General features: G+C 41.8%; 2 protein-coding genes across 3 annotated transcripts in view; one reads left to right on the top strand and one right to left on the bottom strand.

The window, feature by feature from the left end:
• Positions 1–1,209: 1,209 nt before the first annotated feature.
• Positions 1,210–6,355, bottom strand: larp6a (La ribonucleoprotein 6, translational regulator a). Its single transcript, XM_017465756.3, has 3 exons — positions 5,632–6,355; positions 4,092–4,290; positions 1,210–3,127 (listed from the first exon to the last, which is right to left on the bottom strand). The coding sequence occupies exons 1-3, from the start codon at positions 6,261–6,263 to the stop codon at positions 2,015–2,017; spliced, it is 1,944 nt and encodes a 647-aa protein (XP_017321245.1). The 5' UTR covers positions 6,264–6,355; the 3' UTR covers positions 1,210–2,014.
• Positions 6,353–23,404, top strand: part of LOC108264324 (leucine-rich repeat-containing protein 49) — a 46,554-nt gene continuing 29,502 nt past the window's right edge. The window contains exons 1-10 of one of the 2 annotated variants that reach the window (XM_053678162.1): positions 6,353–6,677; positions 7,176–7,485; positions 9,137–9,198; positions 10,468–10,536; positions 10,885–10,957; positions 11,108–11,293; positions 11,900–12,002; positions 14,170–14,373; positions 17,502–17,568; positions 20,543–20,686. In XM_053678162.1, the coding sequence (XP_053534137.1) occupies positions 9,142–9,198; positions 10,468–10,536; positions 10,885–10,957; positions 11,108–11,293; positions 11,900–12,002; positions 14,170–14,373; positions 17,502–17,568; positions 20,543–20,686 (903 nt within the window). In that variant the 5' untranslated portion in view covers positions 6,353–6,677; positions 7,176–7,485; positions 9,137–9,141. Of the gene's footprint in view, positions 6,678–7,175; positions 7,486–8,850; positions 9,199–10,467; positions 10,537–10,884; positions 10,958–11,107; positions 11,294–11,899; positions 12,003–14,169; positions 14,374–17,501; positions 17,569–20,542; positions 20,687–23,404 lie in introns of those variants that run through there. The other variant, XM_053678161.1, reaches the window with a different exon arrangement.

Raw genomic sequence — 23,404 nt, 5'->3', positions numbered from 1 at the left:
CAGCCTGCTTTGCTCACTGTTCGAACAAAGGCTTTTATATAATGTGTTATACAGGCTGCAAAAACTAGACCTAGACAGATACTCCACCAAAAAGATCACAAGCACATCAATGCAACAACAGTGCTCTAGGATGCTATGGGTAGAAGACTTTCAAGAACTGTTGGATGGAGGCTTTCAGACAACAACACTGTTATTAATACGTTCAGCTCCTAGCAGTCTTAAAGGGACAAAGCTAGTCTAGGGTTGCGGACCGACACCGTGTCCGAGCCTGTGACCATTCTGAGCATAAGAGACGTCCAGAAAATGCCCCACTGAGGTCAGACTTATTTGAATAATTATTATTATTTTTTTTTTAAGTCGGGAGTCATTATTTGCTAATGATATCTTATGGGTAATTTAGCTAATTTGAAATTGACTAGCAAATTAGGAAAATGAAAACTATTGTGCAATTACAGCAGTCCAGTCTGTGATTTTGTTGAAAAGATTTCTTTTTTAACAAGACAGCATAATCATATCAGTTACGCAAGTGCCTTTCAAATAAACAAATGCTTGCAATCTTTAACCTTATTTTTAAGAAAAAAAAAAAAAAGATCAGCAAGCTTTATCCCCCCCTGACCCCCTGTAGTCAGTCAGCAGTTGCCAAGGAAATTTAAAAATACCTTTTTCACAGTAGGGAATACATTATCATCAGGGGTAATGGAGCTGAACAATTGACAGTTTGCAGTCTCGCTGCGTTTCTGAGTCGGCCCACGTTAGACGAATCCTGATAAGAACCCCGTTCCATCTGTGCCGCATTTACACCCTGCATGCTCGGTGTTTGAACCGCACCGAGCCAAGCAGCATTTCCACTGGCAACCTACGGTGCTGATTTTGGAATAAATATCAGGTCAGCACATGATTGCGAGTCCACCGAGAAAGAAATAAAAAAAAAGGCTGCAGTTAGAGTTCGGATTAAGCTCTCTCCAGCGTTCCCTCCTCAATAAATATCTAACATTAGGTTCATTGTAGCTTTAAGCAAACAATAATTCAAGCTGATCATCGGATTGATGTGCGGCGTGGAACAAATCACGAACTGCCCCTGGTGATCCCCAAGCTCCACGCTGAACCACTTTTCTTTTGCTGCGTTTGCTTTACGAGATTAACATAACGAATACAAATAAGCCACAGAGCAACACGGCTTCGGGTCGAGAAGAGGCAACGAACACCAGATGAATGCCATTGCAGTGATTTATTTTTGTACAGTATGAAATGTGCAGTACTTTGCCTCCACTCAACCGGAAAGGCAAAAGCAAAGCATATTTACAGGCTGGAGCCTCACTACCTCCAGTCCTTTATGGGCTACACTGGAACAAAACAGAGCCTCAGATAGGATTCAAATTCAATGAACCACATCCCAGCTAAAATAGTAATCCCTTTAAAGGAAAAAAAAAGTCCAGAAAAAAAGGCAGGAAGGAATAATAATAATAATAATAATAATAAAAAAAGAAGCAAATTAAAACCTAACATAACACAATGACAACCCATTTTCCATAAGTGATTACTATTCAAGCCTAATTCCAGGAAAGAAACTATGGCCACAAAATTTTTCATTGCTGCTTTTTGGGTGCAACAAGGCATTAAGTGATCAATCAAGTCCACATGCTTAAACCACTGTCCACATCAATAGACACAAAAATAAAGGGTTTTTTTTTTTTAATATACATGTCTATATTTTTATATCCAGTATAGAGTGATTTGACATTTGCACTCATCCCTTTCTTGTAATACCTAACCAAGTCTGATAATAATGTCCATATAAAACAACCAAAAATATCCATATTAAAAAAAAAAGAAAAAAAAAAAAAAAAGGTATTACAAAGAAATCAAAAACAGACAATGATGTGTAACAGATCAGTGGTCTATTTTTGCAGAATGATGCTTCACTGTGGTCGCAGTGTGGTATACGATGCATAAACCTCACTGCTATAGTTCAGTGCTGCCGTTTTTGGGAGAAGTGAGGCCCCCCCGGTTCGAGTCAGGTTTGAGTGGCTGCGGTTTTGCCCCGTTCTGCCACCGAGACTGCATGAAACCCACGCGTTCCATCCGGACCTCTGGGCAGGCGCACAACTCCAGGGGGAAGGCCGTCTGCGTTCTGGATCTTTCTGCCTAGCATGGGGCTCCCCACTGGGCTGCTCTCCTGACTGGCCACCTGCTTCCTGCGCTGCACCCATGGGCTTCCTGAAGGAGTCAAGCTGCTGTCCGAGGAATAATCAGCCCAGCGGCGCCCAGCCTCAGGGCTCAACCTGCCTTCACTGGCGAGGGGTGAGCGGGCATTGGGAGGGGCTTTGCGTTGGGAACAAGGGCTGGCACGTGGGCTGTTCCACGGGCTGGAGCGGGGAGACACGGCCGGGCTCAAGTGGTAGCCGCCAGGACTCAGCTTGTTGCACGAACGGGACTTCCGGCCGAGGCGAGGAGAAGTCGGGTTGCTTTCCGTTTCGGAGGAGCTGCAGGCAGAGTCGTCTCCATGATACTGCAGCTCACGCACACGACTGTTCAGTGAGCGGCTCTTGCGCAATCCTCCTCCTCCAGCATTTCCGTTCTCCTCCCGCTGCCTGTCCTTGGGTGCCTTCTTTTTAGGCGGCTTGGTACCAATCAGCACCACCTTGAGCCCCATTGAGCCTTTCCCATCTCCCTGCTGGCCTGTGAAGGCCTCGTGGGCCGTCACAGCCGCCTCCACCTCCTCAAACTCGACGATGGCACACTCCTCAGTGCCCAGCTGTGAGTAGCGCCCACTCAGCTTCTTTAGATCAGGTGGCAGGTCTTTGCCAGGCTTCAGCACGCGCACGGAGGCGATCGGGCCATACGCACCAAAGGCCTTGAGCAGAAGCTCCATGAGCCGCTCCTGCTGGGCTGGGTTCGCCCCAGGGCTCCCGTCTCCAGCCCCACCCCCACCTGCCAAAGCTACACCTAGCTCAGGCCAGCGCTGTAGCTCACTCAGGAGCAGCATGCGGCTCGGCAGAGACTCACTGGCAAACACCGGCACGCTCGTCCTGCGGCGAACTTTCCGACCTTCTTCGTTCAGCTCCAGCAGGGTGGAATGACGCAGCGCGTACGCTGTAGTCCTCCAGTCCCTTGTCAAGTGCTTTACCTGAGAGAAAAAGATCAACACCTCACATTTAAAGGTTTCTCTCAAAAGTACTCCAGCATGAAAAACTGGGGGGGCGTGATCAGTTCATTACCAGCTCCATTTTAGACAAAAACTTTACTTGGGACACATTTAGGCAATGTATAGCCAACTATCAAATGTATGACCTTAATACACGTTTACACTTCCGTTAATAAGACCTCCATAATCATTAACTGATTACCAGACTGTGCGAATACAAACCTGGGACATTGAGATGTCAGACAGAGGCAGAGGAAATTAAATTTAAAAAAAAAAGCAAAATCTCTTCACTGAACATCCCACGCAGTACTACCAATTACCTCCAAGGTTGCCACTTACTCACTTACTCCACAATTATAATCTGTTAAATTAGGCACAAACACCACAATTATAAATTTGGTGAATTTGCTGCACATTTGAAAGCTGTAATGAATCCGGCCTCTTGTCAAGTTGTGTGACCGTTAACTTCCTGTACTGTAAACCATCTGAAATTCGCCTCACGTAAGCAGGAGCAGGAAATAAAAGAGGAAGTCAGAATGCAGACTGGAACAGATAAGTAACCAGAACTGCTTCTGTAGCATGTCGAGCTGCTGTATTGCACGAGAGAGCGGTCTATGAACGTGAACTATTCGCAACCGCACTACTACTTCAGCCGAGACGAATACAGTTAGTCAAAAATAATGGTTGTTGCAGAAAACATGTAGGAGTAAAACCATATCTTCTGGCCCTGGACATTCAAGATACAGTTCTATTTATATACCAAAATAAAAGTGCCAATCAGTGCCATTGGAAAGCCAGGAAGATGTCAAGCATTTTGTTCAATCAAATGCTGCATCTCTGAAGCGCAGCTTTTCTTGAACACATGATTCATACGCCCAATTGACAGCTTACGTAACAGTTGTCAGTTCTCCCGGATGCAGTAATAGACTCTCCGAGCACAACCAACCTTCTTGAAAGACGTAAGCAGCTTGACGCTGACGAAGCCGAGCTTATTGCGCCGGACGTGCTTGAGCAGGAAGGCATCGTGCTCCAGGTTCTCATCGGACATGTAGTACTCGATCTGAGCTATGAGCTTCTGGGTCAGTTCAGGGTCCGGGGGCTGCCAGCTCTCCTCCTCCAGCTCGCCGCCACTCGTGCCAGCACCGCTGAGGAGGACAGAAAATAAGGGTTAGGCTTAAACACCATGTCTTCTGAAACACAAAAGAGACTCCAAGTCTGTAGTAAACCAACTCATTCAATGCTGGGGTTTTTGTACGCACGCCAACAAAAAAGTCAAGCCGTCGCCATCTGACATTACGGTGGCTGCCAAATGATCATGAGCACATGATCTTGCCAGGGGTTTTCAGTGATGTGCCACAACAGGGGAGCGTGCACTCGAAACACAAATCTTCCCTCTATCAGCTTGCAATTAAAAGAACCGCCTGCTCACGATTACATCAGTTGCCTACTTGATGGCTTCGAATAAGAGCCAGGAATCCAATTAAAACTGATGACTCATTGGCTTTCTGCGGACTCCTACACCCTTTAGAAGCTGGATCTAAGCAAGTGAAAGCGTTCACCACGTTCAACAAGTGAAAGACAGGAGGGAAATCCTTCACAGACAAAAAGGAGCTGAACATTTTTAAAGGATTTCCTCAAACAACAACAACTTCCATACAGCCAAAGGCTTAAAAAAAGATTATTAAACACCAGTATATATCCAATACTGTATTCTACAATCAATATAACTGATTATATATCCACTACAAAGCCATTTACTAGATGTAGCCCCAAGCAGAGCTCCACAAGCGGTCCAGAAAACTTGTTACAACTTGCCAAAATGTCTCGCTCTGGAATGTAGTAGTGCTTTCTGAAACAGTTTCCCAAAACTGCCAACCGAGTTCACATTATAATGCTTTCTCTGCACCCACACACCCATTTTTTTAGCCTCCTTACATGCTTGTCAACTTGTTAAGAAGGCGATTCGGGTGTGTTTGGGTGGAGAACATGCTATTTATAAAAATAAAAAAATTAAAATTTAAAAAGGCAACAAGATCACAATGAAAACAATATCTTACACACAAGCTTGTGTGTTTAGTAAGGCGGAGGACAGTAAATAACCCAGACCTGATGACGCAAAGAGGGTTAATGGAGCAACAGGTCTGGTACCATTCCCGCCGGTGACGTCAGCAAGGTTTACAGGTGCTCAGTTATTTGCTGTGCCATAAGTTTTAGTCAGGGGCAATAATTATAGACCAAGCTTAGACTGTTAAAGTGTTGAAGGCTATTAATTAACTACGCAATGCGTAAATAACGTTTGCTTTGTTTTGGGGAAGGTTTTTGCATGTGCAATGCAAATGATAATATACAAAAACATTCATTCATTCATTCATTCCAACAGTATACATAAGAGACTGCTATATTTCCTTGTAGCAGTGCAATGTTTAAAAATAAAGCGTTACACTAATAAATCTACTGAAATAAAACTTAAATAGACACACACACACCTCGATTTCTCGTGCCTCACAATTTCATCATCACTGTTGATCGTTTCCTCTTCGTCGGGCTCCTCGTCCTCCGCCGCCTGGATGGCCACGGTTATGGTTACCGGAGTCCCCATCTCGCGCAGGCGTTGCTCCGCGAAACCCGCGCAGGCGGCGCCTACGACCTCCACCGGGTTCGGCAGCTCCGTAGCCGCGCTCATGACCGTAGCGGACCAGCGCGCTCTACACGGTGCTTCGGTGTCGTCGGTGACGCCTCCCGGATGATCGCACGGAGACAGCGAGCTTCGCGCTTCCCGGACGAACGGAGCCGCCAAGACGAGCCCCGCGGCTTCCCGGATTCGGCGCCACGGAAACCCCGGGCCGACCGCTGGAGCAGGAGCAGGAGAGGTAGCAGCGGCGGAGGACGTAGGAGCAGCGGCGAGCGAGACACAACCTGGAGGACGGGAGTCGCCTCGCGCTGTCACTTCCTCGTGCGCAATAAGAGGCTTTCTGCGCGCGAAAGGAGCGCCGCGATTGGGCCACGGAGAGCCTCCGCACTCATCTCCCCCAACCCACCACCGAAACGCGAGCTGGAGCCAAGAGGGAGGAAGCAGGAAGGAGAGAAAGCGCAAGAAGGCGTTCACTAAAACATGCATCGTTGTGGTTCTTGTTGTTATTATGGGATTTTTTTTTTCTTTGCTCTTTTTCTTTTTTTTTGGCTTGTTAGACTATAGGAGCCTGTCATTTTTTTTTTAAATTTTGTGCAAATGACTTATATAGCTTATCCGGTCATGCAAAATTTCACCTGAACGCAATTTATCAATTAGGAGGCAGTAGCTGCAGCAATTAAACGGTTCGACCCACTTTTCTTCTAATGCTAATTTGTTAAGAAGCTTTCCCACTGGGGCTGTGAGAGGATTTGCTTTTGAGGCAAGGAGAAAAAAAATAAGCCTCTTTCTTTTAGTATGCAAACTTCATTTCATGCAGCAGGAGGCTATGTTGGTGCATCGGTATAAACCAGGGTAACGCCAGGAACATGAGAAATCAGGCCACAGCATGCAGTAGAAAAGGTGATTTGCGTATTGGATTGTGAAAGCCGATATTGCAAGATAGATTTGAAATAAGACATAGCCTGTGTAGTGCAGGACTTATCTAGAAGGGCCACAACTGATAGCATGAGTCTAGCTGATGTGTGTCATTGACGAGTCCTTCTGCACACTTAAGAAGGCAGCCAGTGGTACGTCACTCCAGCTCTGTGACGAGAATGCTGATGATGTGCAAAAGCAAAGCTGAGCAGACACAGCTGTCTGGAAGGGGGGGTTCATGTGACGGAGAATTTGCATGCAATAAAAGGCAGTCTTGTTGTTTATTTTTGATTTATTTCTGTCTGCATGTGATTTAGAAATGTCACAGGTAAAATTGCATTATTCTGGACAAAGACAATTAGGCACTTTGTCAATGCCTTATATTCATCTGTGGATGCTTGATGAGCTGTGAATGTGAGGCCTTGTGTCCCAGTACCACTCCACATGCAAACTAATGACATCATTGTGTTTTTGTGCTCATAGGCTGCTCCTGCACTGCACATGCTGTCCTCCTCTACAAGCTCCCATCCTGCTTCAGCTGTGTGTCTGGTTCTCAGTGTGTTTTTCTGACCTTCTTCAGGCCATGCCTTTGCTCCTTTGTGTTTAAATCTTCCATTTGATGGCGTGATGCTTGGATACATGTTGCAGCGCCACACCTCCCTCCCTGTCTCTGACTCAGTCAGGATATTTATAGACAGACTCCTGCACCCTGGAGAGTTAAGACAGACCAAGTCCTCGTGTGTAATGCACAAATAGAAGCAGTGGCTAATCAAGAACTAGGCTTGCTTTGCAGGTAATTATTCCACGCATGTTCTAGGAACAGCAAAAGCACAATAGCATGGAATTTATTTTAAGACCACACATCACGATGTGTGGTTATAATGATGTGGTGGTGTGAAGCTGACTTACTTCCCTAAAGGTTATTTCCCAATAACAGCACCTCATGATTTTTTTAAAAATTATTATTCTTTTTATACGAAACAATTTGTAAATGAATGCCATTTTCAATTTATTAATGAACATGTCATACTGTTGAACTGGTCTACATTTAGTGTTTATCTACGGGACAAGTTAATTCCTGTTATATTATCACTTAGTTATAGCAACTATAAACAGTTGTTCTCTCACCAGCCTCTCTTTTTAGGCTAAAAGACAAACAAACAAAAAAAAAACACACAGTTTATGTTCCCAAGAAACCAGTAAGCACGGACTCCTCTGACCTTCCACAAGACTTTCCAGTATAGTTCTGACACTGTAGACTCCTTACAGAAAACTTCACCTTACCACATTGCAGGTTATGTTTTTCTTTTTTAAATAACATTCTAAAGATCCGTTTATCATTAGGCGTATTAATTATGTTGATCGTCTACAATACAAGTCCCAGTAAATGAGATGTAACTGTAGAAAGGATCGTGTATTGGAGTGAGTGTATTAATATAAATGTGTAATTTGAATGACAGCTGCAACTACGGTCAGAGCAGCTTATACAGGAAAATGAATCAAAACCTTGTGACTAATCAGATTCACAAATTCAACAGCACTGTGGTATAAATAACAATGTAGCCCGTTATAATAAAGCTACTATACTGTACAGACAGATGGATGGATGGACGGAGGGATGGATTGTTGGATGGACTTTAATGATCCCCAAAGGGTAATCTGGATGTTAACTGAGTGTTCATTTCTCTATTTGGAATTTCCATTCCATATTTAGCAATTTCCACAATGATGGTACACCCCACCCCCCCACCCCAAAAAAATACCGGAAATAATATTTTGCCATATATTCCCTGTTTATTAAGCTACCCAGGCAAGTCGTGCTACTTTCTTTTGTGTCAGAAATAGACTCAAATGAATTCTGTGAATGCTTACACCTAGATTCTGGCAGGATAAGTACGCATACCAACAAATAACTTTAAAACACAATGCAAACAACAGGACATGCTGGAAATACCGGTGTAGCCTATTCCATGTAAACAGGGTCGTTTGTTGTAGTTTTTGTAATTAAAGATGAGTAATAAGACTCCGCACGTACACCCATTTAAAAGGTCCCTGACGCTGCAACTATAATTAAAACTGAACTAAATAAACGCCCTCAGAAGAACCTCCACCCAAAGAGGAACCACCTTTTTTTGTGTCCATTCTTTCTATTCGGAACATTTATCAAGTAACACAGGAAGTGACCGTAACCAATACATAATTCATGTCGGTTACTAAGGAGGCGAAGTGTAAATAAACAGAAGCGCGGCTGTGGTTATGAGGATGACATTGAAAACTTTTCTTGTGCTGTTTAATCAGAATTATACGCAAATAGGATTTGTTTTTAGCAACGCGATGAATTACAATTAACACGCGCTCAGAGCGAATAAATACCTCTTGCTTGAGTTCAGACCCGAAGCTAGCTAGCGAAGTGTCATTTTAATTGTATTTCTTTTATTTTTCAGAGGACATGAAGGCTCATAAACAGCAGGAACGCGACACCAAAGGACAATTTCTTACACCCACGGTAATAAATAAATAAATAAATAAAAAGGACAAGAAATGGCAACAGGTGCCAAAGGGCTGAACATGAGTCAAAAAGCTGAGTCACAGGAATGAACAATATGAGCAAGTACTGTTTGTGCCAATTATTCCCACATGGTCTTTTTTTTTTCCCCTCCCCAAACAATTAAACTACAGTACATGCTGCTTTCCCAAATAGTCTTGGCTAAATGACACAGTTTAACCCTTGTGTTCTGGTTACTGCTTAGCAATAGGCCTACTGTTTAAGCCTCATGTTGACATTGGACTGCTGGATATTTAATAAATCACCACACATCAATGTTTTTGGGAAACAGTAAAGACACACGAATGCACTCCTCGTGCATGGGAACTGTCCAACAGCTATGAGCGCTAATCTAGCACGGTATATTTTATTTTTGAACAAAACAGTTATTAATATTTCAGCATATATATTTTTTTGTTTTGTTCTCAGGTTACAAGCATAACCTATGCATTGTAAGGGGTTTGTATAGCAAATGTGCTAAAAAATACATTCGGCGACGAGGAAGAAGCCTTTATTTGTCACATGTACATTACAGAACAGTGAAAGTCATTTATTCACATATCCCAGCTTGTTTGGAAGATGTGGTTAGAGCGCAGGGTCAGCCATGATACAGCGCACCTGGAACAGAGAGGGTTAAGGGCCTTGCTGAAGGGTCCAATAGTGGCAGCTTGGCAGTGCTGGGGCTTAAAAAGGTTCCCGGACCTTCAGATTAATAACCTAGAGCCTTAGAGGGATTTAATACTGCATTTAGTATGGGACCATCCCATCCATCCATTATATGTACCGCTTATACTACATAGGGTTGTGGGAAGCCTGGAGCCTATCCCAGGAGGCTCGGGGCACAAGCCGGGGGACACCATGGACAGAGTGCCAACACGATCGCACACACTACGGACAATTTAGAGATGCCAATGAGCATGTCTCGTGGACTGGGGGAGGAAACTGGAGTACCCGGAGGAAACCCCAAAGAACGGGGAGAACCTGCAAACTGCACGCACACACACAAAGGGCGGACGCGTTATTCAAACCCCTGACTCCGGACGTGCGAGGCAAACGTGCTAATCGCTTTAAGTAAAAAATTCATTTCGATGGGTCATTTCGACCTCAAGAGAGCACAAGGGTTAAATACAGGCTGTTGCTATACAGTCGAACACTTTACTATTTATCCGGAAACAGAAAATTTGTATACATGTGTATTTGATCGTGCTTCTCATTCATGAACGTCTACAGGTAAACAGCTACAAGATGCATTCAGCACCGGTGAAATCCCTGCTCTCAGAGAAACTCGTACCCAGGCCTGTAAGTCAACTAGTGTGTTGTTCTTATATCACTGTTATCTAGACCAGGGGTTCTCAAACCTATCCTGGAGGACCACCAGCAGTGCACACTGTGTATGTCTCCCTTATCTGACACACCCAATCCAGGTCTTGTCTGCATTATTAGCTGATGAGCTGAATCAGGTGTGTTAGATGAGGGAAACATACAAAATGTGCAGTGCTGGGGGTCCTCCAGGAGAGGTTTGAGAAGCACTGATCTAGACTGTGAGCAAGGCAGCAGTTGTTAATAATAATAATAATAATAATCATAATAATCATAATAATAATAATCAGTTGTTCTTGGTTACACGCCACTTTATTTCCTTCGCAGCTTGACATACGGTTTCCGACAGACCTCACGAAAACCAACCTGGTCGTTTTCAGAGCCAATCCATCGAGGCAAGGTATTAGCCGACCAGCACTCAGTTACTGCAAGCAGTGGCTACGTTAAAAAGCACACACCTGTTACAAAAATAATCTCAAGCGCTGCTGGTGTTGCATATGTTATATGTGGCTTTCCACTTAACCCTTCCTAACACATGTCCTTTGTGCAGACTGCAAGTTGGGCATGTACGGTAAAACCCTGCGTACCCCAGCGTCCGTGAAAGAGTTCACAGGACCGGAGATTGCTCTAACGCCCCCTCCAGTGACCGTCAAGAGGGGGAAAGCACAGCGAGTCAACCACAACGCAGAGCTCACCCACACACACAGCAAGGCCCCTGTCCTCTTAAACACACTCGGTGAGAGCGTGTGAAAAAGCACTTTGTCTGGAAACAGAAACCGTTATTCTTCCTGTATAGCATGCACGTGTTATAACTGAATCGCACAATGCAGGAGCAGCAATAGTTCCCTGATTTCAGAGAAAAAGATACTTATTTAGAAAAAAACTCTCGATAGCCAGCTTTTAAACACCATAAAATACCGTAATATATGATTATATATCTACTATTTATGAAGGGGAAAGAATTCTGTAACTATATTTTTGGTTTGTTTTGAGTCAAGTGTTATCGAGTCATAAGTAAGGAGGAAAACACTTTGCTACATGCTACATGTAAAGTTACAGCTTTACTTCTTTACTATTGTTACAAAGCAATGACGCTGGGGACTCCAAACAGAAAACATCACCATATCAATAATTACATGTTTTGTTTTGTTTTTAAATCTGTTTACGAGGATCATCTATCATTCGAGTCCACGTGTTTGATGTTACTGTAGTAACGATAATGTAACTCCTGTCAGAAAATGCAAACACTATAGATACACTGTGTCATTAGTCAGATTCGGCAGTTCAGCAGCACCGTGGTCATTAAAATGTTTAACATGGGTTGTGATGTCTCCTCCTCCAGGTGATCCTGTGGCACCGAGTGACAGATCTGCTCCAGGTTTTCCCGTCTACCTCTGCTGTGGGAATGATTATCCTTTCATCCTGGACAGACTTGACCTTGACCGGTACGTTGTGCTTGTGTTTATAGGGTGATTTAGACGTGTGTTTCTCACAGGCACTCAGTGTAGGCAGGCATGGATTTGTCTTTTCCCTCTTTTACCATTCAGCTCAGTTTAGTTCATCTCAGCTCACGTGTGTAACGTACAGACCACGATATGATGTCTAGACGGGGAGTCACAATACTGAAGTGCAGGAGAGAGACAAATAGTGAAATAGCTGACAGTTCTATACGGATATTAAGGACAAAAACATATTCCAGACGTTCCAGTTGGAGGTATAATTACAGTATATAGCGTAAAGGCAGACGTACCAGCAGCTCAGATATGATGATAATAATAGACATTAATTCATAAGGGCCTTTCAGTGACACTCTATAGATCCAAACACAGCAGATAATAACGCATGTAACAAGATAAGCACGACTCTGTAAGTGGTTTCTATGAATTACAGGTTTCCGTTCGTCCGCTTGTTCTAATATGTTATCGTTTCTATAGTAACAACTAATACAGGGACATGTAAGCCTGATAATAAGTGCGTTATAAAGCATTATTTAAAAAGAATGACGTCGATATACTGAAGATTTCTTTCAGGAGATGGATTTTTCAAGAAAGAAAAAGAGAGACTCGGGTGAAGGAATGACTGTTTATAGCTGCTTTAATGTACGCGAGAACAGGAACTCGATTCGTGGACGTTCCTTAACATTCAGTGCGACTATAAACGAACAAAAAGTACGTGCCGTTCTTTAATAAATAAAAACTCGTACTCGTCAGCAGATTGCTGTGGTATAAGAGGAATAAAACACTTCAGGGCGTGTTCGTTCGCACGTCGGTCCTTGTCACACCACGTTGTCGTCGATTATTTTCCGATCGCGTGAATTATGATGTTTTTTTCTTTACAATCGACAGTTTAATGATCATCCGTCCTCAGTCCGTGTAACTGGATTGATTGGTAAACCTGCAAAATGCAAATGTATTTCGTCTAACAAAACGTTTATTTCGAGAAACGAATGATCGCATCCTGTGCACGAAAAGGTTCACGATACATTTCCTGTCTCTGTATTGATTATCATAGATTTGTGGTGATAAAACCAAATATTTCGCTCAAATATATACAGAATGACACATCAGGAGTTCAGCAGCTCATTGTAATACAGTGCCACAGCCACAGTGTGGAAGTGGTATGCTTTTAAAATAAATAAAAAAATGTCTGGTCCATCCACAGTATACATGTAATTCCTCTGGTGTTCTGTGAATGATTCATCTCTAAGTGAGTTGAATCAGGTGCATTGTAGGTCATAGAGGAAACAACATGTTTGCAGTGCCCAAGTCCAGCAGAAGTAAACACTCGATCCAGAGTCGTTCTTTAATGAGGCGTGGAACTCAATAATGAGCCAAAAGGGGGCAGCAACGTTCCTGGAAAGATCAACGACCTTTCATAGAAACGAGTTTTTTCATCCTTGTGCTCATTCCAAACCCAAAAGTCCTGCTAGCAGGTTCAATAGATTACAGTTCGTTTAACTCGGGGGTGTACAAAACTTTTTGAGTGGGTGCCAGATTAGAGCTTATCAAAATACCCAAGGGTAAATATGTATTTTATACATACTCTATATCGTACATTCTTACGAACATACATTCAGAGTTTGGACAGCCCTGAAGAAAATACACCTCAAATAGGCTAGTTTCATATATTAAGGCCGTCGTATAAGTGTTTCGAGATCTGCTTTGTGTCAAGGGAATACTTGTTGTATTTTAAAGCTGAATCGAATTAGACCACTGCGATCACGTGAACCTAAGCATGGAGATGGTTAATAATATTACACTTTCCTTCAGGCATGGAGACGTACTGGAGTCACTGGTTGTGCAACATGGATATACCATTACCCTCATCACCTTAAGCATGAAAAGGCTTTTTTTTACCCTTCACTAGTTAACTGGAGGCCACGTATTAAGTAAACGTCTCACGACATATTAAGTCATAGGCTCAAGTTATAAAATTTGCAGCTACATGATACTTTTTTTGGTTTGCAGCCTTAAAATATTACCTCCTGGCCTCAATATATTAATTTGCAGCCACGCCCTTTTAACAAATAACCACCGTGTAACCTCAGTGTACTTATCACAGCTCTGGTGGTGAGTTTAGATTGAATCTCTGATTGCGTGTGTGTGTGTTTAGTCGTGACTTGATTGAATGCCCAAACCTGGACGGGATGAATAAGCTCCGCGTCCTCAACCTGCAGCACAACCGGCTCTCTCACCTCCCACACCTGGCTCACCTGCGACACCTTGTCTTCCTCGATCTCTACGACAACCGTTTGATCGACATGTCGGCCGCATCACCTCTCAGCTCCCTTCGCGTGCTCGTGCTCGGCAAGAACAGGTGTGTACAAGCAGGAAAGACACGAACGTGCTTTTATCAGACTTCCTGTTTAGTATGCAAAGTTTCTCCCTGCTGTATTTAGATCAAAGCTGCCTTTGCTTTGAATAGCTACCTACACAGGACCTTGCATAAGTATTCATCCCCTTGAACTTTCCCACATGCTGTAGTGTTACTTCCCTTATGTAATCTCAACTGTTATTTGATATATTTATTACTAATGTTGCAAATGATAGCCTATTGATTTTGTTCCATTTCAGTAACAAGCTATCTTGAGTAGATTCGTGACATGTGGAAAAGTTCCAGGGGGGTTAATACTTACTTAATGCACTGTATAATATGCACAGTGTTTGTCACATGACCTCTGTATTTGGAGATGTGCAGAAACAAACAAAAAAAAAAAGCGTAATTATTAAGGGTTGGTAGTACAAATAGAGATTAGATATTTGGTGAGTTTGGTAAACTTTGGCATGTTTAACTGTTGTTTTATTTTCCAGAAATGAAATCCACGACAACCACCATAGCTGAGCGAACTACCCCTGTGGTTTTAACATGAACATTATGATTATAAACCACTCAAGAAAACCTTAGCATGGTTGGAGTACTAATATTATTATTATTATTATTATTATTATTATTATTATTATTGATAATAATGATAATAATAATAATAATAATAACAAAAACGTGCTGTGGGAATTGCAGGTTTCTTGCGATGGTGCACCAGAGTTTAATCTTCATCCATGTTCAGTCTAACTGAGAGGTGTATGAGTACGGTGCATGTTCACCCTGTCTGCAGCCTCCTGTTTTTCTAACGACCACCTCAGATTGCTGCTCTAGTCTCTTTCGAGCAGGGGGTCAAACACACGGCCGGCTCTAATCCGGTCCGGCAAATGGATTTAGAATCCGATTAACATAATGTAGTGAGCTTTAATCGAATTGCAAGATTTGAATAAGGAGTTTCTCTGTTATTTCCACCAGGAGGCAAAGCAGAGCGATTAAACTCAGGGCCATAAACTCAGCTACTGACAAACTGTGCTAATGATGTCATTCTTTATCCGCTAAAAAAAGTGACGCTGTAATTATAGCTCTTTCAAAAAATAATAATAATAAGTTCACAGCAATGAGGGTGAATTTGATGTTAGATTAATGCTTCCTTCGGCTTAACTCGTAAGTGGGTAATTTTTCCACCTTCACAAAATGTGAAAAACATGGCCGCCTCTATGTTTGTTTTTTGTTAGCAACGATCCATCCAGGTGACGTTAGTGATATGAGCGATGTATATTTACCGCCTCAAAACGGTTGAGTAAAAATAAAAAGTTCTAGATTTAACAAGCGAATATGTCTGTATGTTGATTGATCTGAAGAATATACTTGTACATACAGTAGAACTCCTTTATAAAAAATACTAAGCGCTACTTCGTTTACTGTGAGCAGCCATGTTGATTTGACGTCATGTGATGAACCCTACGTTTCCGAGTAGGAATTCTGACTCGAGGGGCGTTTTCTTTAGTGCTCCCTAGTCGGATGTCTAAAATTCCAGGTTAAAAGCTGTACTCGAACACGGGGTATGTATAATGTGGCCTGCTACTGAAGATGAGTTGAGTTGACACCCCTGCTCTTGACTGTAGAGAGGCTTTCAAATAAATCATAGCTCTCTCCTGTCGATTGCTGTGAACATTTTAGCTTGTATAGCCGTACTCTTCCTCCTCGTGTTCTTCACTAATAGATCTAGAAGGGTGGAGTAATGCACTCTATGTATTATTTTATAACACTATTATGTTTATAAATAATTTAGGTGTGATTTACAGCCCACTTAACCCCTGAGTGAACCTCGCCTCGGTCAAAAACCGCCTCTCTTGCTCGCTTGGCTTTGAAGTCTTTACCTAATTGCCGTTAAATGCCACTGAGATCTAATTGCACAGGTCTGCCCTTCGCCTCCGGGACTACAAACCGAGACCTTGTTCTGTCTGTGTCACTGAGCTGCCAGCTATGCCTTATAACGAAAGCACGCAGTAGTGTTAAGTTTCAGCCGGCATTTCCTCCCCATTGAAAGGCTTCTCCCGTCTACACCCTTCATATAAAGGACAGTCCTGTCGAGGCACAGCAGCCTGCCGACCTCTAAATGCCAGCGTACTGTACACTGTTTTTCTAACTCTGCGTTCTGAAGCCTTTGATTCGGTCCGATTTTTACATTTTCTACACAGCTCTGAAAACTACAGCCGTTTCTGAACTGAAACCTGTTTCTCTTTTGCATGAATCTCAATCAGAAGTAAAGTCAATCTCCAAAAGGTCAAAGAGAGAACGTTGCGTTTAAAGATTTAATTCAGAAAGCGTAAGAGTTCTCCTCTGTTTTGATGACGATGTGAGGGTGCAGATATTTTTTGGCTTGTATCCATTTCGCATTGTCGTGTCCGATAACTCGACTCCTTACACAACGTGATGAAAACACTTCCATGACATTTTGGTCAAACATATTTATGTCGGAGATCAAAGAAGACTATACTGGCAAAAGTTTAAGGACACCGGACCATCACACCTATATGTACTTGTTGATTTACTCCCCTGTTGCCATTATAATAACCTCTCTTCTGGGAAGGCTTTCCACTGGATTTTGGAGCATGGCTTTGGGGATTTGTGTTCATTCAGCTACAAGAGTGTTAATGAGATCAGGCACTGATGTTAGATGTTGGGTGAGGAGGCCTGAGGTGCAGTCGGTGTTCCAGATCATCCTAAAGGTGTTCAGTGGGGTTGAGGTCAGGACACTGTGACGTTGGCAAACCATGTTTTCATGGAGCTGGCTTTGTGCACAGGGGCATTATCATGCTGGAACAGGTTCAGGCCTCTTAGTTCCAGTGAAGGGAAATTGTAATGCCACAGCATAGAAAGTCATCCTATACAATAATGTGCTTCTAATTTTGTCCCAGCTTTTTGGGGAAGAACCACTAATGGGTGTGATGGTCAGGTGTCCACATACTTTTGGACATGTATTGTATATTGGCTGAAAAACCAGAACACCACCACAGTGATATACAGCAGGTTTTCCCAGACCACCACACATATAACAAAAACAATTTGAGGAACGATTTTTTTATTTATTTTTTTTTTCTCTCTCTCTCTTGTCCTTTCAGAATTCAGAGGATATGTGGTCTGGACACCCTGACAAATCTCGATGTGCTGGACTTACATGAAAACCAGGTATCGAATTATCGAGTCCTTTATTAAAGCTCCTAAGCGACATGAATTTGGCCACCAGACTGTACTAGCCTGATTTTCCACCTGCTGCCAGTCTGAATGCATGACATTTAGAGAGTTCAGCTCCGTCTTTCCGGATGCTGGTTGAGGAGGGCAGCACTGATTGGCTGGTCGGCAGTGAAGCCCTGCCGTGAGGAAGTGTTCGCATGCTGAGGACTCCAGCAGAGGTGACATAACCAAGCTGAACCCAGAACAGCTTCTCAGAATGACTCAGATTAAAAGTTCAGAGCAGCAGTGTATGTATAATGGTGGGTTGGCTCAGTTTTTGGCAAGCTCCATGCAGGAGTTCCTTCTGAAGCGGCTTACAAGAGCAGTAATGGCTGTGTTTTCATTCATCCCAGTTTCTGAATAATCACTGGGTAATTCTTAGACAATTATTGTTTTACAAACTGGTCCATTGTGTACATTTTATGCATGTTAATTAGAGAATTACGCAGTCAGCTCCAGAATTATTGGCACCCCAGATTAAAGAAGATATGAAAAAATGTGATTATTTTAAGCCGACCGAATGAGAGAAATCGAAATGTTCTCTAAGAAATTTTATATATATGTAAAATTTATTTATTTATTTATTTATTTATTTATTTATTTGACAAAAAAATATAGAGAAGGCACCACTTTTTCTTTTCCAATAGAGATAACTATACCAAGACCTTGAGAATCAATACTGACACCCATCTGATATTGTTTTTCTTTATAAAGTATAAATGTAATTAAATCAATCCTAACAAACGAAAAAAAAAGTGTCTTAATATGTAAATATGTCCAGTTCCAAAAATAAATTTCTTTTCCAAATCCAATCCACAGCCATTTGTTACACAGGATCCACTATATATGTTTTCTCCGATTAAAAAAAAATCATTCTCAAAAATATTTTTATCAAAACCACGTGTCACAATTATTGGCACCCCTGTATTTAGTACTTGTGTGCAACCTTTCTTTTCCAACATGTCAGCACTGAGTCTTCTCCTATACTCCTATAACGCTTGAGGAGAATACAAAGAACCAAATCTCTCTCAGTACAGAATCTGTGTCCATCCATTCTCTCCTAGGACTTCTCTGAGTTGAATGGGGTTTTTACCAAGGGTGCCAATAATTCTGGAGAATAATGATTAAGCAGTGACTTGATTGTGTAGAGTAAGAAACCGTTCAGACCCTGTAGGGGGGAGAGAGAGAGAGAGAGAGGAAGTATTTAAAAAATAATAATAATTTGCTTGGACTGTCTACATGCTCTTAGTGTGAAGTCTGCTGTCAGGTTCACAGTGTTGTCTGTTCTTGTCTTCATACACTTTCTCTCTATGTCTAGCTTTTCTGCATGACATCCCTTCTCCCCTTCTGTGCTTTAGTCCTTAGTTTGCCAGAGTTGTCTTGCCGCATGGGAGCTGTTGTGATGTTCTGCTGTCCACCAGTGCTGCTCATTAGCCTTCCATTACACTGCTAGGTTACGGTTCAGTCTCTCTCTCTCTCTCTCTCTCTCTCTCTCTCTCTCTCTCTCTCTCTCCTGTGCTATCATTCCATTCTCCAATGTCCTTGTCATGTTACTCTCATCTTCTCATTAGATTTGTGATCTTTCTCTCTCTTTCTCTCTCTCTATCCTTCTCTTTCTCGCTCTCTCTCTGTCTCTCTCTTTCTCTCTCTCTCTCTCTCTCTCTCTCTCTCTCTCTCTCTCTCTCTCTCTCTCTCTCTCTCTCTCGCTGATTGACTGGAAAAGAACTGAGTGCACTTAACGTAAACACCATAATTATGAAGTTGCCTTTAAAATAACTTTATTTCTTCCCTCAGTGTATAAAAATTCCCCAAAGCCTTTGTTCTACCGGGCGTAGACATCTCCTGATTGAATTGTAACTCATCTAACGCTGATGAATCAGCTTGTTGCATTCATAACGGATGAATCATGTTATTTTCACCTGCAGAACAAAACCCCCAATGTTCCTTCACTGACAAAAAGGATATTATTATTTGACTAAAAGCGATACTCTCATAAGCACCAGGAGGACTGTTTAACATCTAAACGATCTCCATTTACTGACCACAATCTGTACTTCATCTGCAATCCACATACAGCGACCGATCCATAAACATCAGGAGAGCTTGAATTACAGATAGGTGTTACCTCGGTTGTTTTGGAGACTGTGGTTGTCAGGGTAAAGAATGATTTAATGCACTGCTTGTTGCATCTCATGCTTTCCTTGTGTCACATGTGGTAATATTCCATGTGTGTGTTTATGAAATGAATGTCTGAGACTTTATCAGGATCACTGTGGGATCTATCGAGTGCGGAAAATGTTCATATTTGGAAATGATTAAAAATTGCTCAGAGTGGTTCACATCTCCAAGGTTGGCAGATTTGTCTTGATTTGAAGTGTCCAAGACGGGGTTTTCCAATAGCGTCTAGACCACTGCCTTTAAACATGAGCCCTTGCCCTTAAACCTGAAATAAATCATGGGATAGAAAATGCAGACTGATGAAGCAGATCAGATTTTTTTTTTTCCCCCTTTGCCGTCAAGTGATATATGATGTAACCTAAAAGTATGAGAGCGTTTAAAAAGCAATAAAATAAGAATAATACAACGATATACGAAGGAGAACATGGCACACATTGAAATGAATCTCATAGGAAATCTAGTATATTGACAAGATATCGCTGCATGAATAGTCCTGCTAGTAATTATCACGTTATGTATCTATGAGATACTAAATGGAGGTCGTGAAATCTTAACGTTCTCAGTTTGAAGTCGTGTTTTTATGTAGTCATGGTTTATGTGCTTTTGTTAAGGGATTTATTGCCAAGACAGGACATAAACATAACCAACAGAAGCAATATGTAGATAACGAATCCGAGAATATCAGCTTTAAACATTTACACGAGTCCTTCTAACATGGTCCAACTTTTTTTTTTTTTTTTTCCGCTTGTAGATCAGTAGGATCGAGAACGTTTCTCACCTAGCAGAACTCAGAGTTCTGAACTTGGCAGGAAACTACATCTCCAGGGTGGAGAACCTGCAGGGCCTGGAATCTCTGATCGAGCTCGACCTCAGACTCAACCACATCTCCTCTGTAGTGAGTACTGAAAAACAATAACACACACACACACACACACACGGTGTGCTGTATTTGTTCTCTATATCTACTGACATTCAGGGACGTGGGACAGTTTGATTTGTCTGATATATTTATTCGTTTAGCAATGGATTTTCTTAATTCTATCTGAACACAGAGCACAGAGAGAGCTTCCTAATAAATCAACCACATACAAGTGTGATTTATTAAACACAGTGGAACACCCTTGTTTCCTAATGACACGGTGTCTGGGCAAAATAAATAAATAAATAAAGGTCTGACTACACTGTTCACAAGTGGCACCATTATATAATCAAACATACACTGCCGAAGTGAAAATATCTTGAATATCGTCAAATGCATCTAGTATTTCCTAGTATAGGATTACAGTAAACCAAATATAAGATTATTAAACCTATTTTAATTTGAACATTTACTCATTTCAAGCTTGAAATACTCATGTTCTTTTATCAGATAATTCTGTTAATAGTAAGCAGATTTACAGTGTATGAAAATATAAAATGTTTAGAAATAGGTTTAAACGTTTGATATTTTTTACTGATGAATTATATATAATTAATAAAATATAACTCATTATTATATAGATAAATTCGACTATATTTCATGCATTTTTTACTTTCAAAAGCCGGGTTCACACGGTATGATTTTGGCCATGATTTGGTCGTGAGATCACCGAGATCCTACAGTGTGACACGGCTTACAGCGGGGATCACGGTCGTACAGTCTGACAAGCGACAGTCATAAAGGACTATAAGTATAATATAGTATAAGTATAATAACATTTAATAACCATGAAAGATTTGACGTCTTTAACAACATATTTTTCTGTGCCAATTTTTTTTTTTTTTTTTTCTTCCATTTTCACTCTTTATTCTGAATGGGTACCTTAGAATAAAACTCCATAGAAACGAAAATCTGTGTGCTAGGTGCTAGGCGCACATACTTACTTCTAAATAGAAGTTCTTTCCATGTATTTTTTCTTGCATGTGATCACTGTTTGCAGGACCAGACCAAAAAAATATCAAACTTTTTGCCTATCTAACACGAGACTAGGCTCGATTGGTGTCGCTAGCCAATGGGAGTCAAGCGACAACTATGCTATCACAGTATGGGTTTAGCCGCTACAGTGCCATGCAAAGTACATTAGCTTTCCTTATGCTCTGCTCATATCATATACTGGTTAAAAAAAAATAAAAAATCGCCGTATATTCATTTTTCCCCTCACACTGACTGACTGTGAGCTAGCGTTTGGCAGAATCGAGACCTGCTAGCCAATAAGACACGAGTATTTCCACGTATTTTCCTGTAAATGCTGTCTGATTGGTCTCGCCTCCGTTCACTGAGGATATAAAATTACAACACCGCCGTCTTCTTTAACTGACGTTCGCTCCAAGTGGAGAATTATTCAGAGCTAAAGGAAAAAATCTTCGGGGGCTACAGCCCTAAATGCCCCACGTTGCGTATTGTGCTATAAAGAAACCCACGGAAACTGCTTTCATTCCGTCTGCTGTAGCAAAAGCAGCGTTTTTCCTGATTACTGCTTTCTCTTTGAACGCATTCATCTCTGTGTTTCCTTTGTGCCGTTGTCTGTTCCTGTATTTCGATTACGCTGCGCTCTTTTCGTTTAGCGCTGTGTTAAATGCTGCTTTTGGTGCTCGCTTGTGGAGAAAAGGGCTTATGAATTTCAATCACAGATTTGTTATTTGTTACTAAATTATTGCTTGAATGTAAAACACATATAGGTAGTTATACATCCTTAGATACTCCCCATGCTTACAGGATATGATAGCTCACAGATTCATTGGACTTTTAAAACCTTGTCTTAAACGCTATGTCTCCCCTGTTGTCCTGGAGCCCAAGAAAGCATTCAGTCTTAATGCTGAAACAATGGAAAGGAGGCTTTAGTAGAGTCGGAGAGAGAAAACAACATCTTATGGCCCCACGTTGTAAATAGCACCCTGACGAAGCTGTGTATCAGTAACAGTGTGTTGCGTTTGAGTGTGTAGTTATTGTTTTGCACTGCATTTATCATTCTAATAGATTACACTGTTTATACGTATGAGTTTTTTTTCTCACAGGTGTCCTGGTCAGTAAGTAAAGAATAAAGCACTTTGGGAAGTGACGTTATAGGAAAATAACCGACGCTGATTATTTTCCTTATAACGGCACATCACAAAATATTTTATTCCTCTTATACCGCAGCAATTTGCCAGCGCTGAGAATATTTATTTATTAAAGAGCAACTCATACTTTATATCTTTTTTAAGTAAGTAGACTGCCGGTAATGAGACACAGCTGAGAATCACCATCACGCGTTACCTGCCGGTTCGATCCCGCCTGCTGTCCGTTCACAGCCGACGCTTGACCACGATCCCGCCTCCGCACTCCATAACCCTGAAGACTATCCCGTGTCTGGAAACGTAATTTTATAGTTTTACCTTTGACTGTTACAAAGCACTGACACTGGAGACTCATTCCTAAAATGCTGTCTAAACACTGATGTACAGAAAATTAGAGGTATGAGAACAAGCCGTTTAATATAAACCTGCAGTTTGCCTTTTGATCACTGTCAGAGCTGCTGTAATAGAAGGATGATCTACACCTTCAGAATCAACACCGTTTTGGTACAAACAATATTAACAAACAATACATTGTGCAGTCCTTTTGTCTCTGTGTATACGATGTGTATACCGATGG

This window comes from Ictalurus punctatus, chromosome 4 (assembly GCF_001660625.3).
Source record: "Ictalurus punctatus breed USDA103 chromosome 4, Coco_2.0, whole genome shotgun sequence".
Taxonomy (NCBI): Eukaryota; Metazoa; Chordata; class Actinopteri; order Siluriformes; family Ictaluridae; genus Ictalurus; species Ictalurus punctatus.
This window is presented reverse-complemented; position numbering and strand designations above follow the sequence as displayed.